Genomic DNA, 22,819 nt, shown 5'->3' on the forward strand with positions numbered 1-22,819 from the left:
CCTTAACTTTAAGATCGATAGAGGCACCAAAAGTCAAACTCTCAGCAATCTTTTGATGATGGCATATCCTAGAGATCTTCCATCTTTCAGGAAAGAATCCCTCTTTAATGAAATACATAATAAAAAATAAATTACCCGTCTTTGCAAACCCTGACCCATCAAAATATGTTCCTTTCTGTGGATTAGCAAAACATGTTCCAACATTAAAGCTGGAGGTGGGATTGTTAAAGTCTGTTTTTCCTTCTACCATTCTAAAGTTCCGGATGCAGCCATCAATACTGTGAAGAACCTGGAGCAAAACACAAAGTGCAATGCTTAAATTAATGCAATATTCTTTATATTATTGTCAACAAAATTAAAGGTAAATATGTAAAAGCGATGTTTCTTACTTAACATGATTTTTTCCCGTTTATGTTTTTCAACCAGACAACTTAGATATCAAAGAGCAAAGCAAGGAAAAATGGAACAAGTGGTAAAGTGTCCATCAAAATTATAACACAGTGATGATAAATGATTTAAGGAGAGCAAGATTTTTACCAGGATGATACTTTGCTGTTTACAATACATTTTTTGGATCTCTGTTTAGTCAATTTAATACTAAGGGAACATTTCCTACCAAAAACTAGAAGAGTCTACCATGTTGCTTTTACATGCATAAAAGGGATTTGAGGCTATTTTGGTATGTCAGTTTAATAATACACCAAGAACAGTATCAAGAGCTATCATGAACATCAATTTTATGTACATCACTCTTTGTCATGTGAGTGACGAGATGAATATCTGATGGGTAGCAAGAATGCAATTCCTACAATTCTATCAGAGATTGTATCTGCATTTGATTAGCAGCTGTCATGATTGTTTACCTCTTGAAAAGATGTTGACAGTCATCAAAAAATAATTTAAGTCTAATCCTTTTTGGAAATATAATATCTATATTGGTGTATGCCATTTTGATATATTTACTGCTATTCATGACAAATGGCAACATGTTACTGAAACAGCCATTTTAATAATACAATGTTTATGATTACTGGTTCCTCTCGTGGAGACCGGCAAGTTGACACCAACAAGACAGGCAATGTGTCCTGCGAAAAGGGTAAGCAAATTTCCTATATAAGCTAGGTAAATATACAGTATATAAGATATTGACTTATTGGTAGATACCTCCAATTAGTAGCACTAGAAAGGCTGTTTTTTCTTTCTTGGAAGAGAGCTTATTAAAATATAGGCCAAACAGCATTGCCTCAAATTAAGTATGTTTCCAAATGCAAAGGTATGGACCTCCACATGAAAAATGTGCTCCAATAACCTCCCAAATACCTCTTACATAGCTAGCCAGTACAATTTTTTCACAAAAGAGGAAACAAATCTCCTAAAAACTGCCTAGAGTATTTTAAGTTTACAGAAGACTAATGATGAGTGAGTGCATGACAATGCTCGAGTGCTCGTTACTCAAATCAAGCAGATGGGAAATCCCTGAAATGAATGGAAAAGCATTTATATGAAATGGGAACAGCATGGAAAGATCTTAAATGAGACCCAATGTTTTAATGCTACCAGCCAATTAAAGTAGTGGCGGTAGCCAACATGGCTCCAACCTTTTCATGTATGGATGGCAATACCTGCATGTTTACTGACTGTCTAACAGCCAAGAAACATGCGTGGTGAGGACTCAGGCATGGCACACAAGCGCCCACGATACTCCATCGAGTAACAAGCGTACCCAATAACCCCGATTATCGATCGAATATTGAGCAGTGCTGAGCATGCTCACTCATCATTAGGGAAGACTCTACTTTGGGTAAATATTGTATATCATGAAGAAAGTGCTCATTTAAGGGTGATAATATGACTTATGGAATAGTATCATTTAATATGTGACTCTAGATAGATGGCTATTTTCTTCTTGGATGAAAGCCAATTTTCATACAAGCATAAAACACTAGTTCACTGCAAGATGAAGACAGGTTAATATTGTATACGATGGAGGCTGCGTGGGTCTGCATCATGCAGTAAACTGCTGTTTTAAGTGACAGGTTGAAAATGTGATTTCCTTCTTAGTAAATTTATTTCCCAAATAAAATGAATCATGATCGATATGTAAATTATTTTCAATAAAAATACTTCATGTCCACAATACACAGATAATAGAAAAGATCATGACAAAGGACACGTTTTTTTAAAACAAATCTAATGATGAAAAACTAACATTTTACAAACTATTATCAGACTAGCAATAAAATAACAAATTCTAGTGCAGTTCGCCTTTTGTTGGTAAGAGCCATTAAAAAGGAAAATGCATGCTTTTCAAATAAACTGTATATAATAGCAAGAAACTAATGTATTCTCAACATGTCACTCCCACAGTCACAGCATAAAAGGTAATAAAACTAATCTAACACACAACATGCTTAATAAAACTGAGGAAATAAAGAATCAGACTACGCTCTTACCGGGCCAATCCTCTTCGTAGTATAATTAATAGGCAGTCCGCCAACGTACAGCATGCCCACCACATCCAGTATGTCTGCTTTCTTCGGACTGTTTGTACTATTTCCAATTCCATCAACGAATAGATATCCTGTCTGCTTTGTTCTGAATATGTTTATCTTGGAGAAAAACAAATTTAATAACAGACAGATGACTTTTTATACAAATTGGAGGTAATTTAAAATAATTTCCTGTTACACTATATTTTTTATAAGGTCTTGGGGTCTACGCTTTCCTTTTACTGAATATTTCATTATGGTGAGCTGATTAATAAATTGGGTGGATACAGAGCAGATTTCACATGACCATTATTTTACTGTGCCACACATGAATTGCCTAGTTGATGAAACTGATGAAAGAAAAGCCTATTTCATTCTCTTGCCCTATTTTATTGCCAACGTGAACAAAGCCTAATGCAGGAGAATAATCACAATAACACATTTAGTATATTAATTTACACAATTTCTAGTCTTGTTCACCCTTCGCACAACCCAAGAGGCTACACAGCTTAATGAAATTTGTTCCTATAAAAAGAAAAATAGTAAACATGCTTGATTTTAATTCTCGGGGAAAGATATTCATCAAATATATTAGAGGTAGCTTGTCACTTCTGTTATCCTGATAAAAGGTTGCTGTGTAAAACCGTTGCGGAATCACCTCATTTAGACAAGGGGAATGGTATACTCTATTACAGATCACCTTTTTGCAACCTTCAAATTCTATTTTTATATAATGCAGAGTAAATTGGCAACCACTAGACCAGAGCATATGGATCAGACAGCTAATGACATAAAGCAATGTAACCTTTTTATAAATACTTTCCCGAACATTCTTGATTTATCTTTAACACATGTAAGTTTTGAGTATATATATAACAAGTCAGTAGAAGTGATTAACTTGGAACATTTCAGCTGAAAATTGCTGAAATTATGTATAAATGTTCATTTATTACGGCTAGTGACAGCCTATTGGCTTCCAAAAATGTGATCAAGAGCCACTTTGTACAAGCTCAATGTGTTGTTGTACATTTTCTTAAACTGGTAATAACAAAGTTCCATAAATTTATGAAGCTTCAACCTAGGTTTTAATATTGTGCTACTGTATTGTAAACATACAGCACAGATTAAAGCTTCTGATCCTGCATTTAAGCAGAAGCAGGTACAAGTCCACAGCAATCAGGGCTCATGAGGAAAAGGCAGAAATGGTTTATTACTGTTTCTGTCTTACATTTTATTCACTACCTAGTGCTCAGTGAGCACTATGCCATCAATATAAGATTCAACTCTATCAGAGTATCTGAAGGTGTAGCATTGCACACCCAGTTCAGGTGGCACAGCAGGAGGCTGTTTTCCAATGGTAGGGGGCTTGCTCCAGTTAAGATTCATTTGCATACCTATATTTTTATAAATGCTGTCCTTAAAAAATAATAAACAGCACCAAGATCAATGTTATTCAATTTGACTGTTCTGATTTTTCATATATACCAAATGTCTCTAGATTATTCCATATTTCAGATGTGACTCACCCATTCAAATTTATATGAGTAGAAAAAAAATAGGATCCCATATGAATCATCCCTATAGCATCTGATTTCTATAAGATAGATTGCAATTCGTAATATAAGAAACTATTTGGTCTTGTAAATGATTTTCATTGCTGATTTATGAGGATGGATTGCATACAGAGCGCATATGGATAACAATACATATGAAAAAACATTAATTTTTGGGGTAATGAAAATATGATATTTTTTTTTTATACACTCATATGAACTTAAAAAACTTAAAAAAAATACAATTAAAGGAAAAAACAATGTTTACCAAAGATATTTTCTGATCTACTTGGGATAAAGTATGTAAAGAATATATACATAATCTTTACAAAACAATAAGCCAAAAATAGTTTTTTTGTTTGTGTTCTAAAAAAAAATGTAAACAGTAATTTATATCTCCACCAAAACAGCCCTAAAAATGATTAAATTTGACCTGAATAAAGCAAAATCTTATACAGGCAAATTAGTAAAAATCCGAACTTTATGACTGCTGTCTCAAAATGAAAAACAGACCAGTTACTAAGGCCTGTTCAAACGTGGTCACTAAAGCATTTAATATGTACTGTATCTTATCTGCCAGTTTAACATAACACTTTAATACAATTGATCCAATTTAAAATTGATCAAATTAATTTTGGTTAATTTTGATGGCACCAAATGGATTTTTACAACATAAAACAGTAGCGCGGAGTGGTATGGTGGCAAAATCTGATTTAGATATTACTTTAGGTCCAGGAATTTTCAAGGTATGCCTGTGTCAGCATCTGACTTGCTGTTGCGTACCTCTAACCTAGTTGTTCTGTTCCCCATTGTGCTCAGCTAGACCGTCAACCGTCAACCTTTATATAATCAATTTAATACTTTATAGTCTACCTAGCCAACATGAGAAGGTCAACATTAAAACTTTTTGTATCTTTTAAATGTAGAAAACTCATTTAGTCATTCTACAAGATGTATTTACTAAAATCTGATGATACATTGAAAGAAAACCTCATCTGACTTAAGGGGCTGGGTAACAAGCTTTAGCGTTATCACTTGAGATGAACAAATACCTTGTAGTAGAATTGCATTCTACACAAATTTTACTAAAATTTGCATTCGTCAAAATGTGGATTTTTGGTAATTCTCTGCCACTCAGTCTAAATAAAATGGCATCCATTTTTCTGAGCCATAAATGGCCATCAAAAACTAAACACTTTTACTCACCCCTCTAGCCTCCCACTCCTGATTGCCACCTATCTGTTCCTCGTCCCATCTTTGGTTCAGCATCAGCAGGACTGAAATCTCTTAGGCTCAGTCGCTAGTGTATGAAATCATGGTGTGCAAAGCAATCTTTATGTTCAAAGGCTAAGAACCCTCTTGTGCCTAGCAAACCTGGAAACCTTGGTCTAGCAGTTTCGGTGCTGCCAACACCAAATCAAAAATGTGACGAGGACATTACAGGTGATGGTGAGTGTGAAGATCTGATTTTGTGGGTTGTATTAATCATCTAGGCAGATTAATGATGCAACAACTTTTATTTCTTTCACACACAGTTTTACAACAACCATAGTCCTTATGTTCCTTCAGACATTTGATATCATGACCCTACCGCATGTATCAAGCTAAATCCAGCAACAATAGTCCTCATGATAGTTCCTTAATCCAAATAATTGATATTATGACCTTAGCTTGTGTATCCTGCTCAAAACTGTATAGTCCATCCATGGACACCAGGACCTAGCTGCAAAAACACATCCTCTCCCTCCACTGCACAGCACCAACTACTGACCAAGACCAAACATGTGTTGCCTCGCTTTTCTATGTATTTTAGGATCAGCCCCATGGATGAGGAGAGGTGATCACATCCCACCCCCTTAAGCATTACTTTTATGTAACTCCAAGAATCAAGGAGGGTAGTCTCGGGCTAGTCTGCAGGATTGTGTATCAGGATAGACCCATGCAGAGAGGAACAAAGACGTATAGCCCCCACTAGATGCAGGAAAATGACTACTACTCCAGGCCTGATTACACTAGAGTCAACTAAGATGACACACTGTTACAACCCCCTTCCTCCTTCCAATTGTGTACAGACAAGTGACTTTAAACTGACAAGCAAGCAAATATATAATAAAACACAACAAATATGATCTGCATAACCAGTGCTGCCTGCGGGAAAAAGTCCAATAGTCTTTAGTTGGTTAGTAACAGAGGTGCCGACCAGGTGCACAGTGAGTTTAAGAATTTTGATTATTTTTTTAAGCATTACATCTATTATGCTCTGGGATCTGAAGTGATCCCAGAATATAATAGGGGGCATTGAATTTGTGTTAACTAGCTTCTTCATGAATTGAAATTTCCAGGAAAAACTGTGCACAAAGGTGAATTTGAATTTAGCTTGTTTAGCTCATTATTATTTAACACCTATTGATTTGTCACCAATCAAGCATGCACATCACCATTCCATACATTGTCAATGCTTAGCTATGTCAGTTAGTCCCATCGACCTCTACTCCATGTAAACAGAGTCCATCTGCAGAGTCCCACTGTAAGGATTACTGGGGGGGCAGCAGTTTGGACACTATACACCAACACGTTATCACCTATTTTATGGATAGGCTACAACTTTAAAATTTACTATAGACTTTTTGAAATGTTTAGTTTTCTGCCAAATTTTAGAATAATAAAGATATCTTTATAGTGCTGGTTTTGGGAAACTGGTAGAAGTGTAAATGCACAGAATCTACGAATTAGATCTTTTGTCTTGTCAGGATATCAGTTTGGGTGCAATTCTCCTTGAACATTTTTTTTATGGCGATATCTACTATGAATAATATAATCACATGCATATAATTTGATTATTTCTACCTTGTGCCACTCTCCATCATTCACTTTTATAGGGACCATTGTGGTAGTGTCTCCACTTCCAAGGTCATATCTAAAGTGCGCCATTCCATCTTTAATCTGAATTGTGGCAAAATCAGCATGGTTGATCCGTGCCATGTAGAAGAGCAAGCCTGAATCTGCCGTAGTACGAAGCTCAAGTTCTATTGATAAACTGCAAAAATAAAGAGTTAAAGAAACAATGGAAAGCAAAAAAACGCACTAAAGAAAGAAAAACAATGACCATGCAATTTTACAGTTTAGTCCTATTAGCATGAAATGTGATAGTTGTATATAGATAAAAAGCGGACCTTGTGACAACTTGCATAATCAAGTGGACAGAAATTATGACTTACCTGTTTTTCACTTTGGTATCATCAAATGCCAGTGCCATGTGGCTGTTTTTGGAAAGTCCAAACTGTTTTCCTCCTTGTATGGTTTCTGGCTTTATGTCGGATGCACAGCCCTTGAAAAAACAAATAAGAGCTACATAGAATCTATATGCATTTTTGCCATTATCACAATTTTTATGATTTCTTAATTTAAAGAAGGAGCAGAAAAGGAAAATATTTACACAGTATAAGCCTATGTTTGTTTTTATTCATAAAATGTTACACCCACATGTGAACTATTTATACAAAATATAATGGGGTTTATGTATTATAATTCAACGAGGATCCTAAATCATGATCATACTATGTGAATTTACAGCTTAATTAAGTAATGAAGAAAATCTGATTGCCACAATTCAGTTTTTCGAATATGTCTAAATTATTAAAAAAAAATCCTGATTCCGAAATATTATTTTTTAATTCAAATATTTATAAAAAAAATACTTCTGTGGAATTGCTGTCACATCATTTTCATGGCGCCCCTTGGTGATTGTTTCATTCTCTTTCATAAAATCCACCTAACATGTCCAGTGTTGGTGAGAAGTGTGCCAATTCTTTTTCTATGATGAATACCAGAAATCATGCCACATCCTAGTTACAGAACAAGGGCATCTCATTCTTGCACAGTCAAGAGCTATTTCAATTCACTCTAAGGGGTACTTTGCACACTACGACATCGCAGCTGCGATGTCGGTGGGGTCAAATCGAAAGTGACGCACATCCAGCGTCGCTGTCAACATCGGAGTGTGTAAATCGTTTTAGATATCATCAGTGTAGTGTCGGTCATTTCCATAATGTTGCGGCAGCGACAGGTACGATGTTGTTCCTCATTCCTGCGGCAGCACACATCACTGTGTGAGAAGCCACAGGAGCGAGGAACATCTCCTTACCTGTGTCCCACGGCTCACACCGGCTATGCAGAAGGACGAAGGTGGGTGGGATGTTTACGTCCCGCTCATCTCCGCCCCTCTGCTTCTATTGGCCGCCTGCCGTGTGACGTCGCTGTGACGCCACACGACCTGCCCCCTTTGGAAGGAGGCGGGTCGCCGGCCAGAGCGATGTCGCAGGGCAGGTAAGTACATGTGAAGGTGCCATAGCGATAATTTTCGCTACGGCAGCTATCACAAGATATCGCAGCTGCTGGTACTATCGCGCTCAGCATCGCTACCATCGGCTTGCGATGTCGTAGTGTGCAAAGTACCCCTAAAGGGGGCTTTACACGCTACGACATCGCTAATGCGAACTCGTTGGGGTCATGGAATTGGTGACGCACATCATGCCGTTGCGTGTGACACTGATGAGCGATTTTGCATCGTTGCAAAAACGTGCAAAATCGCTCATCGGTGACATGGGGGTCCATTCTCAAAAATCATTACTGCAGCAGTAACGAGGTTGTTCCTCGTTCCTGCGGCAGCACACATCGCTCCGTGTGACACCGCAGGAACGAGGAAGCTCTCCTTACCTGCCTCCCGGCCGCTATGCGGAAGGAAGGAGGTGGGCGGGATGTTACGTCCCGCTCATCTCCGCCCCTCCCCTTCTATTGGGCGGCCGCTCAGTGACGTCGCTGTGACACCGCACGGACCACCCCCTTAGAAAGGAGGCGGTTCACCGGTCACAGCGACGTCGCCGGGCAGGTAAGTATGTGTGACGGGTCTGGGCGATGTTGTGCGGCACGGGCAGCGATTTGCCCGTGTCGCGCAACAGATGGGGGCGGGTACCCACACTAGCAATATCGGGACCGATATCGCAGTGTGTAAAGGCCGCTTAAGGGTATGTGTGCACAACGTCTGTTTCAAAAAGGTAAATCTGCAGGATTGTTCAAGAGGAAGATGCTTTAGGAAATTCCAAAGTTTTTTTTCCTTAAATTTACTTTTTTAGCTACAGTGGGTAAAATAAGAATTTGATCTTATTTTACTAATAAAGTTTAAACATACAGTAACACATATTAAAACTTATGTGTTTCAGAGCCTAAAGGGCGCTTTACATGCAGCGACATCGCCAGCAATGTCGCTCGTGAAAGCACCCGCCCCCGTCGTTTGTGCGTCATGGGCAAATCGCTGCCCGTGGCGCACAATATCGCTAGTCCCATCACACAAACTTACCTTCCTAGCGACATCGCTGTGGCTGGCAAACAGCCTCTTATCTAAGGGGGCGGTTCGTGCGGCATCACAGCGACGTCACACGGCAGGCGTCCAATAGAAGCGGAGGGGTAGAGAGCAGCTGCATGAAAGTCATGCCCACCTCATTGCCGGAGGACGCAGGTACGGTGTTGTTCATCGTTCCTGGGGTGTCACATGTAGCGATGTGTGGTGCCTCAGGAACGACAAACAACCTGCTTCCAGTACCAGCAACGCTATTTGGGAAATGGACGACGTGTCAACAATCAACGATTTGGTGAGTATTTTGTATCTTTGCATTGTTAACGGTCGTTCGTACGTGTCACACGCAACGACGTCGCTAATGAGGACGTATGTGCGTCACGAATTCCGTGACCCCAGCGTCTCATTAGCGATGTCGTTTCATGTAACAGGGCCTTTAGAATAGTGGGTCCTTAATCATAGCTTATGATTAAGGACCCACTATTGTTAGTGTCTGAAACGCAAAAACTTTTCATATGTGTTATTTTTAAACTTTCTTGATTAAAGTGGAGTTTTAAACCTTTTTGAAGCAGACTATGGAGCTGGAATTTTTTCTTCGATTTATCTCTTCTCACCAAGCTGCTTGCCTATTTTCCTGTAGCCCATCCCAGCTTGTGCAGAATTACAATTTTGTCCCTGGTGTCCTTAGGCTATATGCGCACTAGAAAATTACTTTTTCTTAAGGAAAAACCAGACCCTGGGAAAGAATCCTACACCTGCAGTAAAATAATGCACCAAAACCGCAACAAAATCCAAAAGTGGTTTGGGGGCGTTTTGGTGCACTTTTGGTGCAGATTTGGTGCGGAATTGCTGCGGTTTTGCCGCAGGTTGGTCCCTGTGGTTTTTTCCAATAATTAATGGCAAAACCGCAGGGCCCTGCAGAAAAGAAGTGACATGCATATAAATTCCGCAGCAGAAATTCTGCGGGTAAATCCGCAGGTATAAAGAAACGCAGTGTGCACACAACTTTTTTTAATCCCCATAGATTTTGCTGAAGAGGGACTGCAGAAATGTTATAAACATTTTCTGCAGCATTTCTGCAGCGAAATTTGTTGCAATTACGCAGGTAAATCCGCAGCGTGCGCACATGGCCTTAGACAGCTCTTTGGTCTTGGCTGGAGTGTGATATGAGTGTATGTACAGGTGTCTTTTATATAGGAAATGGTTTAAAACAGGAGGAATTAATAGAGGTAATGAGTGCAGAGTAGGAGGGCTTCTTAAAGAAAACATAAAACAGTGCTGTGAGAGCCAGAATTCTTGCATGTTGGTAGGTGATCAAATATTTATTTCATGCCATAAAATGCAAATTAATTATTTACAAATCATACAATGTGATTTTCTTTATTTTTTTGGTCTTTCTGTCTGTCATTGTTGAAGTGTACCTACGATAAAAAATTATACACCTCTACATTCTTTGTAGGTGGGAAAACTTGAAAAATCGGCAGTGTATCAAATACTTATTTTCCTTACTAGATGTTTTGTCATTTCCTCTGTACTTTTTCAACGTTTTTGACTGTCAGCATTTTTTTAGAATTTTTGTGGCATCTTTTGTTCTGGAATTTTCAGGATGTTTTTTTTTACTCAATTCAACAATGAAGAAACCACTAGGGTTTTTTCAATGAAAGAAAGTTTTTATTTCTTTTAATGTTTTGGCATCTTTGGAAACTTAAAGCAGTAAAAATGCCCAAAAGACAACATATGAACAGCAATTTGTGTTTACATAGAAATGCATATGTTCATTCGTTTGAGCATATTCTACAGTGAAGGAAATCATTATTTGATCCCTTGATGATTTGGTAATTTTGCCCACTGACAAAGACATGAACAGTTTATAATTTTAAGGGTAGGTTAATTTTACCAGTGAGATAGAATATCTAAAATACAATCCAGAAAATCAAATCCAATAAATTATATAAATTTATTTGCATTTTACAGAGAAAAATAAGTATTTCATCCCTTACCAAACATTCAGAGTTCTGGCTCCTACAGACCACTAAGGCCGGTTTCACACATCCGGCTTTTTGCCGTTTTGCCGGATCCGGCGCTCTCCCGTACAGTTAATACAGTACAATGACAGAGCAACAAGCGCCGGTCACATGCTGTCATGTGACCGGCGCATGTGACCCGGAAGTTACAGCGCTGTCATTGTACTGTATTATCTGTACGGGAGAGCGCCGGATCCGGTAAAATGGCAAAAAGCCGGATGTGTGAAACCGGCCTTAGACGCTCCTAATCAACGCGTTACCTGCATTAAAGACAGCTGTCTTAAATTGTCACTGTATAAAAGACTTGTCAACACACTCAATTAATCAGTCAGACTCTAACCTCTACAACATGAGCAAGTACAAAGAGCTTTCTAAGGATGTCAGGGACAAGATCATAGACCTGCAGAAGGCCGGAATGAGCTACAAAACCATAAGTAGGACACTGTGTGAGAAGTAGACAACTGTTGGTGCAATAGTAAGAAAATGGAAGTAATACAAAATGAGTGTCGATCAGCATCAATCTGGGGCTTCATGAAAAATTTCACCTTGTGGGGTATCCAGGATCATGACGAAGGTAAGAGATCAGCCTAAGACTACATGACAATGGTCCAAAATATACAGCCAATGCAACAAAGGAGTGGCTCAAAAGAAGCACACTAAGGTCATGGAGTGGCCTAGCCAGTCTCCAGACCTTATGGAGGGAGCTGAAGCTCTGAGCTGCCAAGCGACAACCTCAAAATCTTAATGACTTAGAGATAATCTGCAAAGTGGACCAAAATTCCTCCTGATATGTGCGCAAACCTCATCATCAACTACAAAAAAAGTTTGACTACTGTGCTTGCCAACAAGGGTTTTGCCACCAAGTATAAAGTCTTGTTTGCCAGAGGGATGCAATACTTATTTCTCTCTGCAAAATGCAAATATATTGATAAAATTTATACATTCTGATTTTCTGGATTTTATTTTGGATATTCTATTTTACTGGTAAAATTAACCTACCCTTAAAATTATAGACTGTTCATGTCTTTTTCAGTGGGAAAACTTACAAAATGATCAAGGGATCAAATAATTATTTCCTTCACTGGAGGTACTTTTTCAGGTGGGTTTCTGAGCACATACCCCAAATCCCCAATTTTACTTTCTTATAGATGTACTGCACTCAATGCAGCCCCCAAAGGACGTCTAAGAAAAATCTCAAGCAAGAAAACAATGCAATTGACTTCCACACCCCTTTTTGTGTACACCTGTGCTCAGGAAGCAAGGAAACTCCTTGCATTCTTTACCCATTCGGTCAGCGCCACAGAAATCCGTTAGCAACATATAACATTTCTGCATATATCATCCTTATGCACACGTCTTGGTAAAATAATCAAGTAGATAAAGAAGATGTCTGTTAGATCATCTTTCTATTGTGTACTGAAGTCCTAGTCATTCTACATGAATATAAATGACTACTTGCAGGTCATATACACAGTACAAAGGTAAAGCAGGATATCTATCCATTGAGCCATGTATAGCTGGTATTATGAAGATGTATTCAAGTGTATCAGTTAAAATGATTTCAATACTACTTCATTTAACATGCTATTTCGTTTTTGGTATTTATTCCACCTATGGTGTAATACTACAATTTTTTCTGTGTGATGAAGTTTTGGGGGGCAAGTTACCATAATACATTTCTAGACAAAAAGCCCTAAAAACTAATGAGGGCCCACCTCAACATGTGTAACCACCAGCACTAGACACAGTAGGTGAACGTTTTGAGATAAAATTAAAAGAACATCAGGAGGCACAATAACAAGAGTGGAACAGCAATATCTAGGCAAAGGAACATTTTTATGTACCGTATTTTTTGCTTTATAATACGCACTTTTGTTCCCCCAAATTTTGGGGGAAAGTAGGGGGTGCGTCTTATAAACCGAATATACGGGGGGGTGTTCATATATACATATACTGCACTGTCCATTCTTGAGCGGTACTGGGGGCAGGTGACAGCTGCGGGCGGCAGCGTTAGATCTCCTGCTCCCGCTCATATAATATGCCCAGCCGCTGTCCAGCAGTGTGGTGCTGAAACTGCATCACGCTGATGGGCTGGGGCAGTGGGGCATATTATATCTGCCTGCGCCCTCCTTTGATCGCACATGATCCCCCCTGTGTTAGATATGGCCCCCGTGCTGCGGCCCATAGTAAAATAAAAAAAGCTTTACTCACCTCCTCCAGCGCTGATCTCCGGTCTCCTGCTGCTGTTGTCTGTGATAAGGCACGCATGATGATATCACTCTGCCGTGCCAATCACATGACCGGCAGCAAGAACCAGGAAGTGGAGGAGGGAGAACTCGGAGCTCAACTGCGAGGAGGGAGACACAGGAATTACAGCGCTGAGAAGGTAAGGAAAGTGTTTTATTTTATTATGGGCAGCAGCCTGGGGGCATATCTAACACAGGGGAGATGGGCCATCTATAGTGGCCATGGGCAGCACACATGTGGGCCATATCTAACACAGGGGAGATGTGCCATCTATAGTGGCCATGGGCAGCACGCATGGGGGCCATATGTAACACATGGGAGATGTGCCATCTATAGTGGCCATGGGCAGCACACATGGGGGCCATATCTAACACAGGGGAGGTGTGCCATCTATAGGGGCCATGGGCAGCACACATGGGGGTCATATCTAACACAGGGGAGGTGTACCATCTATAGGGGCCATGAGCAGCACACATTGGGGACATATCTAACACAGGGGAAGTGCACCATCTATAGGGGCCATGGGCAGCACAGGGGGATGTGTCCCAGCACAAGGGGGCTATATTCAATATAAGGGGGCCATATCCAGATTAAGGGGGGCTAATTTTAGGATGGGGGCTATGAGGGACATATACCCTATATGATTTGTTAGGCGCACACTGGCATTATAAGATGGACCCCATTTAACATTAAAAAAAAAATCTATTTTAGTTCACCAAAGTTGGGGGTGCGTCTTATAATCAGGTGCGTCTTATAAAGTGAAAAATACGGTAATTATTTTAATTGAAAAATAGTTATGATTTGCCTGGTCTGACAAGAAACATTAATATTTAATCTTGATAAAATCCCTTTAATTTTAATACCATTGGTAGTGCAATGAAAAATCTATTCCTAATGTGATGAGCTGATGGCTATTCACTAGATATGGAGCTGCCGTCTCCTCAAGTTCAAATCTGCTTGAACTTTTTGTGCAATATTTTTTTTTTATCCAGTGTGAAATCATCATTGCTCATATTTGTAAAATATTCTTGCAACATACACGTGAACAGCGTAACTTTTCACGCTTATTTCTGGGTATTGCTTAAATAGTATGGAGATGTGCAACTGAAAAAAAAAAAAGGATGTGTGGAAACCTTTGTGGTTGGTACACAGTTTTGTATATATTCTGCATTAAAGTAGTTTAGACATATAATACTGTGAGTTTAGAAAATACATTTGTTCACATTTGTATTTTATTCCAACTGTCTGATACTCTACAAGTGTTGTGAAATTGCGGAAAAAGTGCAATTCCACAATTTCTTTTTAAATTCCCCATGATCACTATATGGTAAAACTGACATGTAAGTATGATTCCCTTGGCCAGTTCGAGTTTATAGATAAACATGTATAATTTTACTTTTATCTAAGTGGTTAAAAAAAACTTCATAAGTTTGTAAAAAGGAAAAAAAATAAAAATTACGCTCTTTTATCTATTTTCCAAAACCCATAGTGGTCTCATTTTTTACAGTCTGGGACTGTGTGGGGGCTTATTTTAATTATACCATTTTTTGATAAATATGATGTTTGATTGGTTTAATGAAATGTTGTGGCGACCAAAAAAAACATAATTCCGGCGGTTTGATCTTTTTCTCGCTACTCCCTTTACCGATCAGATAAGTTGATTGGGCATTTCTGAACACAGCGATACCAAATATGTGTTTTTTTAATAGTTTTATTGTCAATGGGGCAAAAGAGGGGTGATTTGTACTTTTATTTTTATATATTTTTTAAAACTTTTTTTTACATTTTTTATTGATTTTACTAGTCCCCTTAGCATTGATCAGAGTTTGATAGCATGATATAACTAGTTAATAAGCACAGGTGGATCTCCAATCCACCCGTGCCTGTGAGCTGCACAAGTCTGCTGATCAGATCTTCAGACATGCTGGGAATAGAAATACCCTAGGTCGTAAAGGGGTTAAAGAGGACCTGTCATTATATCAAAAGTATCCAGGTTTTTATTCCCGCTGCTCTCCTGATAATGTAATTTTGTTTTGTTAAATGCACCAAACAGTTCCAGAGATATCAGCCTTTTATGTAATGCTAATTGGTCTTTACAAGGGTGCATGGCCTACAGGACCCTCAGTAGCATGGCTTTAGGTAAACTCTGCATTATTACTATTTAAGCAATTCACCTTTGATAAAGACTATACATATTTGAACTAAATAAAAAGGCTTATATCTCTGGAATTTTAGGGTGGATTTAAAAAAGGAAATTGAAATAAAAAATAACAATCAGGAGCAGCATCTGGAACAAAATAAGAGCAAAAAATGGTAGCAGGTCTTCTTTTTCTGCTTCATGACCTTTTGAAATAAATTTACGCAAAGGTTGTGTCCCTGCTTTGATGCGGGCTTGGACACTGAGCATGCATCTTTTCTTGCACAGGACGGCTGACTTAATCAAAATGAATATAAGGCCATAAAATGTGTGGTAAAATGTGCTAATATCATGGAATAATACACTTCTTACAGCACCTATTCAGTGCTTCTTTTTTTTTCTAAATTTTACTGCTGAGTGGTGCTACTAATCTACGGTGCTTGATAATTCTCTTCTACTCAACCTCTGGCATCTTCACCCTCAAATGCCGACGTTCTCATTAGTCTCTGGTGGTTTGTGACCAGCTGGCAGCTCTAATGTTTCATGGAACTGGAGGTTATAACTCATTACAAGTCTATGAGAGCATCTTTCTGGCCTTGTTCTGACATTTATAGACTTGTATTGACCATTTGTGACATAAACTATGACTTCCAATCAGAGGTTGCGCTCATAAGATGGCGCCATGGGAAAAAAAAGGTTAAAACATCAGAGAGTGAGTATAAGGTCGAAGTTACACGTGACAGGAGCGGGTCGCTTGCATGTAGCTATGCAGCCGAGACGCTCCTGTCCAGAGAGTGTGCGGCCATGTCAGGTGATGCGATGCAGACTCGCGCGAGTTACATGTGAGGCACTTGCAAGTGTGACTCTGGCCTAAGGCCATGGCTGGTACCAATTAAAAGCACCACTCCAGCTGTGGATATTCACCACTGATTTCATCCTTTGCAATACAAACGATGAAGTAAGTGGTAAAGGTCATCATTAGCATACAAGTAAACACTTATCTCTCACCGCACATACTGGGTGTGTGATCACATAGGTAAATCACATCACCCTCATATAGGCCTTTCTTTACCTGGTTTGCTGTGGCCTTCTGCTTGAGGTAACACTGTTGCTAGCCAGCTAGATGACTACATGCACTATATCTGCGATTCAGCAGATTACTCTATTTATTTTATTTTTGTACATGTTATGTGATTGACCCATGATTTCTGCACCTATTATTGAGCGATTAGGTGCTCATATGTATTGGTAACAGAAGCATCAAATTATGTTTATTATGACTGAGCAGACTGTTATCTTACAATCCATAATATGGAATGCATTATTTATCAGTTGACACAGTGGTATAGTATTTCTGAGCCACCAAGTGATAACATGATGTGGTTATAGGAGTAATTATTTATTTGGTACCTGCACAGGATACTTTTTATATTCCTGAGGGTTTTTCATGCTCTTTTGCAACATCTTCTCTGTTGTTTTTAAATGGCTTTAAATTTCGTGTTGGGTGTTAGTGAAAAATATTTTTATTATATGGTTACGCTTTCACCATTATAAGCAGATTCTTTGCTCTTTTTCAAATTATTTGCCTTCTCATCCACAATGATCAAGTACCCTAATTATTTAACTATATATTTACTCTGTGCAGTGCACCTACCGCTTCTTCCTATATATATGTGTGTGTGTGTGTATGTGTGTGTGTGTGTGTGTGTGTGTGTGTATATGTGTGTGTGTGTATATGTGTGTGTGTGTGTGTGTGTGTGTGTGTGTGTGTGTACAATAACCCCATTTTATTCAGCTTTGTGTGTGTTTGGTATTGCATTTTTTATTTATTAGAATAGACAAAAGAGAAAAAGAGGAAGAGAAGAAAATAATCTAGAAATAAAAAGATAAAAGTAAAATAAAGAAGGAGAATATAAAATCTGGTAAATTAAAAAATGAATGTACTAAAGGGATGACAGTAAAAACAATTACTAAGTGACTGCAACTAAATATATCTTAACCGTAATTCTATGCAGCAGAAACAACTGTAGTATAAGTCTACTAGTTTTTTCCTCTACAATTCTGGAACTACGATTACTAAACGGACGTCAGGAAAAGATTACTGAGCACCCGCAACTGACAATAATCCTGACTATATTAAGTTAAAAATACTGTAGTGGATGCCGATTACTATAGTATATTTTTACTGTCCTCGATGTAGTCCTATCATCTAATCTGAAATATTATTTTTATTTGATTCCTTTTTTTACACTTGGGGAAAAAAATAAAAAATAAACAACCGGATGCCGATTAGTGATGTGCGTCACTGATTAGTTCTCAGTGGCTGCAGGACGCACATATGAAGGGGTACAAAAGGGTGGAAAAATAGCCAGGCAACAAAAAAAGCCCTAGCCAAAAGCAAGCACAGAGACCGATCAGTGATCTGCATCACTCAATAGTGGCTCAGCAGCTGTAGGATGCACCCAAGGACGTGGTGCAAATGGGAGGAAAAAATGGACAGGAAAAAGGTCCTGGCCAAAAGTGAGCATGAACACCAATCAATGATGTGTGTCACTAATCATTGCTGGGAAGCTGTAGGATCCATGTACAGAAGTGGTGCAAAAGGGTGGACTGGAAAGCAGCAGAGGACGGGAACAGGAAAGGAAAATCTTCTTTCTTCTTGTTTTTAGTTAGCAGCAGCAACAGTAGCAGAAGTGATAGCACAGGCTAAAATTGTCTGTGGCATCACAAGGTCCAGCAGATCCACAGCAAAAGGACCCAGTAACTGCTCTCCTCACACCTCTAAGAAGGAATGAGGCAGAGCAGAACAGATACTGTGAGGTCAAACCCCATCTCTGCTCTCTGATTGGTACGATCAGATGATATCATCTGATCGATGGAATCAATGCTGGTGATGCTGCCGTTGCTAGGCTCTAGCCTATGACTGGTGCTGTCCTAGCATCAATCATAACTGGACTTTAATATTTCAGGCAATTTCATTTGATAAAATGTTGAAATTGCTGTGATTGGCTATTAGAATTGAACATCCCATCACAGCAATCATAGATGTCATAAACAGCAAGCACCTTCATGCGATCACCATGCCGTCAGTCATGGTGGCCGCATGATTGCTATTATGCACCCATATGTCATAGATCGGGAACCTTTTCCCAGCCAAGATATATGGGTACATCAAAGGTCATGAAGGGTTTAAAGAGGAGGTGTCACCAGGTCCTAAGTGGAAAGTTTTTGTTCTCTCTTTATTCTCACTGCTCCCCATAATTTTTAAAAATCCACAATATGGTTACAGAGATATGGCCCTTTTTATTCAGTGTTATTTTTTATGGTCTTTTATCAAAGAGGCATGGCTCACACTATTATCTGAGGGCGTGTGCTCTGGTTCATTACCAGTTAGCCACTCCCCTTTGGTAAAGTAGTACTAAATTTAAAAGCTCATATCTCTGGAAACCTATGGTGGATTTAACAAAAAACCTGCTCCCTCCAAAAGACAGTATAATCGGAAACAGTGGGAATAACATTAAAGGCATAAATTGTCCCTTTCTGACCTGGTGACAGGTACTCCTTAAAAATATAGTTCAAAAATGAATTATCACAGTTTTAAGCCTATATAAGGAAAAGAAAACAAAATGGCATGCCAGGGTGGATGTTTACTTTAAACATATCCAGATCCTTTTTGCTTATTTTATTTTCTGATTTCTAGAGACGTGTTATGTGTAGAAGGTAAACTATGCAATAACAAGCAGAGGGGTGCTCGGAGACAATGCATGCTCCTGATATGTGCCGTAATAAAAAGAACCCAATTTCTGATTATTTTTAAGTCATCCTAAAGGCGTCTATCATGATTGTGTAGTTCACAAAAACATTTTGCAGACTGGCACACTAGGACACATTTCCATTTCTTTTGCTATAGGAGGCCCTGGAAGAGAATAATTGTAAGTTGAGGTAGTCCTGTTATATCCTTCAGTCTGTTCACAGTACAAAGGAATAGAAAAAAAGAAGGAAATAGAAATGATTAGGTCTGTGTCACTAAAAAGGTAATATAGAGAAATGATAAAGAGCCACGTTAAGCAGGCAAGAGGGAATGGATACCGTTGTGGAATCATGCTCATCTGTGATATTGGCACTCTTCTCTTCAGATGTGTCAGGCTCCTACGGTGCAGCAAATAAGAGGCAAAGCAGTTGTTAGAATCGCCATACTTTGTGAGTCAAATTCAATACAAGTCTGGCATGTATAAAGACAAACAGTTGTATAAATGGCATTTGTCAATATAATGCGTTCACATTCTATGTGATTAAACACCATGAACTCATTTACATTTTTCTTTTATGTCAGTTATGAATAAATGAACAATACATCATGTAATAATTGTGTATGCTAGTATTAAAAATTTATGGAGGATTCAGCCAATATACTATAGAGGCATTAGATTTTAAATCTAGTATGGCTGGAATTGCTATAGTATTGTTTTTGCTAAATTTTTATATTTTTTTAATTATGCATTAAAATAAATTAAATATCATTGAACTAATCATTAAACGATTTAATATGAATTTCTAGTGAACGCATATACTTTCAATTCAGAAAGAATATTTATTATATCCAGTCTATCAGTTGCAATAATTTCATGTAACTGCATGCGAATAAGTTACATTCTTAAAACAATATCTAAGTAGCTACATGCTCTTGTGTTGCATGATGGATTGGCCCACTAGGTACCAAAGGAAGTGCTGCTGGGCCAAGGTCCATAAAATGTATGCCACCCAAAGTCCCAGCAGAAGCCAACAAAATATTAAACTGACATTGGAAGCAATCTTTTGCTGCTATTTCTATGGCTGCTTTTTGACTCTATTATTATATATGTTTGTGGGGTAGTTTTAGGTACTGCGCATGTAGCAGTCACAACCAGCCCCTGGTACATGTAGTGCCAGAAGTCCTTTTACAACTAGGAAGGTAACCGCATTAAAAATAACACATAATATGTCAACTCCCTTTTAGAGATAATACAGTTGAAACCAGAAGTTTCCATACACTATCTAAAAATACACATCTGCATGTTTTTCTCACTATCTGACATGAAATCCGAATAAACCTTTCCTGTTTTAGGTCAATTAGGAGCCCAAATTATTTATATTTGTCAAATGCCAGAATTATGAGAGAGAATGTTTAAAGGCAGTTTTATCACTTTCTGCAAAGTCAAAAGTTTACATACACTAAGAGTAGTATGCCTTTAAACAATATGGGACAGCCCATATGATGATGTCATGTCTTTGGAAGCTTTTTTTAGGTTTATTGGCAACATCTGAGTTAATTAAAGACACATCTGTGGATGTATTTTAATGCACACGTGAAACACACTGCTGCTTCATGGGAAAGTAAAAAGAGATCAGCCAAGATCTCAGGAAGAGAATTGTGGACTTGCACAAGTCTGGTTCATCCTTGGGTGCAATTTCCAGATACCCAAAGGTGCTGTCACGCTTGTACAAAGGGCTGGTAAGATGTAGTACAGCGTATTCCCCACTAGGTGGCAGCAGAGTAGTGGAAGAGAGTCAAAGTAACACTGTAACAGAAAGGAGGCTGAAGTGCACCAGAGTATCTTCTGTACGCAGTTCACAGGCGAACCCCCAGGGGTCAATAGAGTAGTCAAGCAGTCAGGGTCTAGACAGGAAAGTCAAGTCACTGCAAAGGGAGAATCAAATCAGGTCAGAAAACAGAACCAAAGTCTGATGCCGGGAGATCAGGGATGCAGAGTGAAACACAAAGGGCACAGGGAACAGAAGACAAGAAAGGAGGGTGAGGAGACACAAACACGGGAATGAGGATGAACCAGGATAGTTAAACAACTGACAGGAGCAGAAAGTCAGGGACTGGGACAGATGGACGAACAGGGGAGGGTACAGGTCAGGGCACCGTAACAAGGAGTCAGTTCAAACAGAAAATCTCACCAGAGCCAATCACAGGCTGCTGAGCAAAACTATAAACAGCACAGGAATGCAAGTGCAGTGACCAGAAATAAGTGTCTCCTGAAACCAGAATGAGGCTGATGGTAGGTAACCCCTGACATGACCAGGCCGGGTCTGGGAATCTCTAAAGCGGGGAATACCGGTCCTGGATCATGACAGGTGTCTTGTTTATCTGTACAAACAATTATATGCATGTAAAAACAAAAAGGGAATGTGCAGCCTTCATACTGCTCAGACAGGAGATGGGTTCTGTGTAACAGAGATGAACATGCTTTGATCAGACATGTGCATATCAACCCAAGAACAAAAGCAAAAGACCTTATTAAGATTCGGGCGGAAGCTGGTAAGATTGTCTCGTTATCTACAGTGAAACAAGTACTGTATCAACATGGGCTAAATGGCCATTCTGTCAGATATATAGCAGAAAGAGGACCATGGTGACCTTTCTGCTATGATCGCAACTAATCTGAGCGATGTCACCGCTGATTGCAACTCATTCACTGCCTGTAGTTACAGCGTGCGGACATGTGACATGATTGTGAGCTGTAATTTCAGATGTAGCAAAGCTGAGTCGTCGTGGGACCTTGTGTGGATTATGTTGGACCTGCAGTGGTGTTTTGGGGGTTAATAAAATGGTGAAAGAGGGTTGTTTTGTACTTTATTCTAAATAAAGGATATTTCATTGTTTGTGTTTATTTACTTTCACTTACAGATTAGTAATGGTGGGTTTCATAGACCCTCCCCATTATTAATCTAGGGCTTAGTGGCAGCTGTGGGCTGTTATTAATCCCTCATTACTCTAATTACCACCGCACAAGAGCAATCGGTAAGAGGTGGGTAAAGTGCTGGGATTGTCGCATTTAATAGATGCAACAATCCCGGGCAGCCACAGGCTGCTATTTTTAGGCTGAGGGCCTAATAAATAAAGGCCTCCCCATTTTGAGAATAACAGCCCCCAGCTGTCAGGATTTATCTTGGCTGGGTATCAACATTGTCATCTTTTTTTAATTATTTATTTAGATAATTTTAAAAAAAGCAGCATGCATTTCCTCTTA

General features: G+C 38.9%; 1 protein-coding gene across 6 annotated transcripts in view; it reads right to left on the reverse strand.

Annotated features, from left to right (window-relative positions):
• The window catches only part of LAMA2 (laminin subunit alpha 2), a 1,231,414-nt gene that overhangs the window by 19,405 nt on the left and 1,189,190 nt on the right, over nt 1-22,819 (reverse strand). For 5 of the 6 annotated variants that reach the window (XM_075339908.1, XM_075339907.1, XM_075339906.1 and 2 more), the window contains 5 exons: nt 19,893-19,952; nt 7,261-7,370; nt 6,890-7,079; nt 2,454-2,609; nt 136-289 (listed from right to left, as the gene is read on the reverse strand). In XM_075339908.1, coding sequence (XP_075196023.1) covers nt 136-289; nt 2,454-2,609; nt 6,890-7,079; nt 7,261-7,370; nt 19,893-19,952 — 670 coding nt within the window. The remainder of the gene's footprint in view (nt 1-135; nt 290-2,453; nt 2,610-6,889; nt 7,080-7,260; nt 7,371-19,892; nt 19,953-22,819) is intronic. The other variant, XM_075339905.1, reaches the window with a different exon arrangement.

Source organism: Anomaloglossus baeobatrachus, chromosome 3 (assembly GCF_048569485.1).
Source record: "Anomaloglossus baeobatrachus isolate aAnoBae1 chromosome 3, aAnoBae1.hap1, whole genome shotgun sequence".
Lineage (NCBI taxonomy): Eukaryota > Metazoa > Chordata > Amphibia > Anura > Aromobatidae > Anomaloglossus > Anomaloglossus baeobatrachus.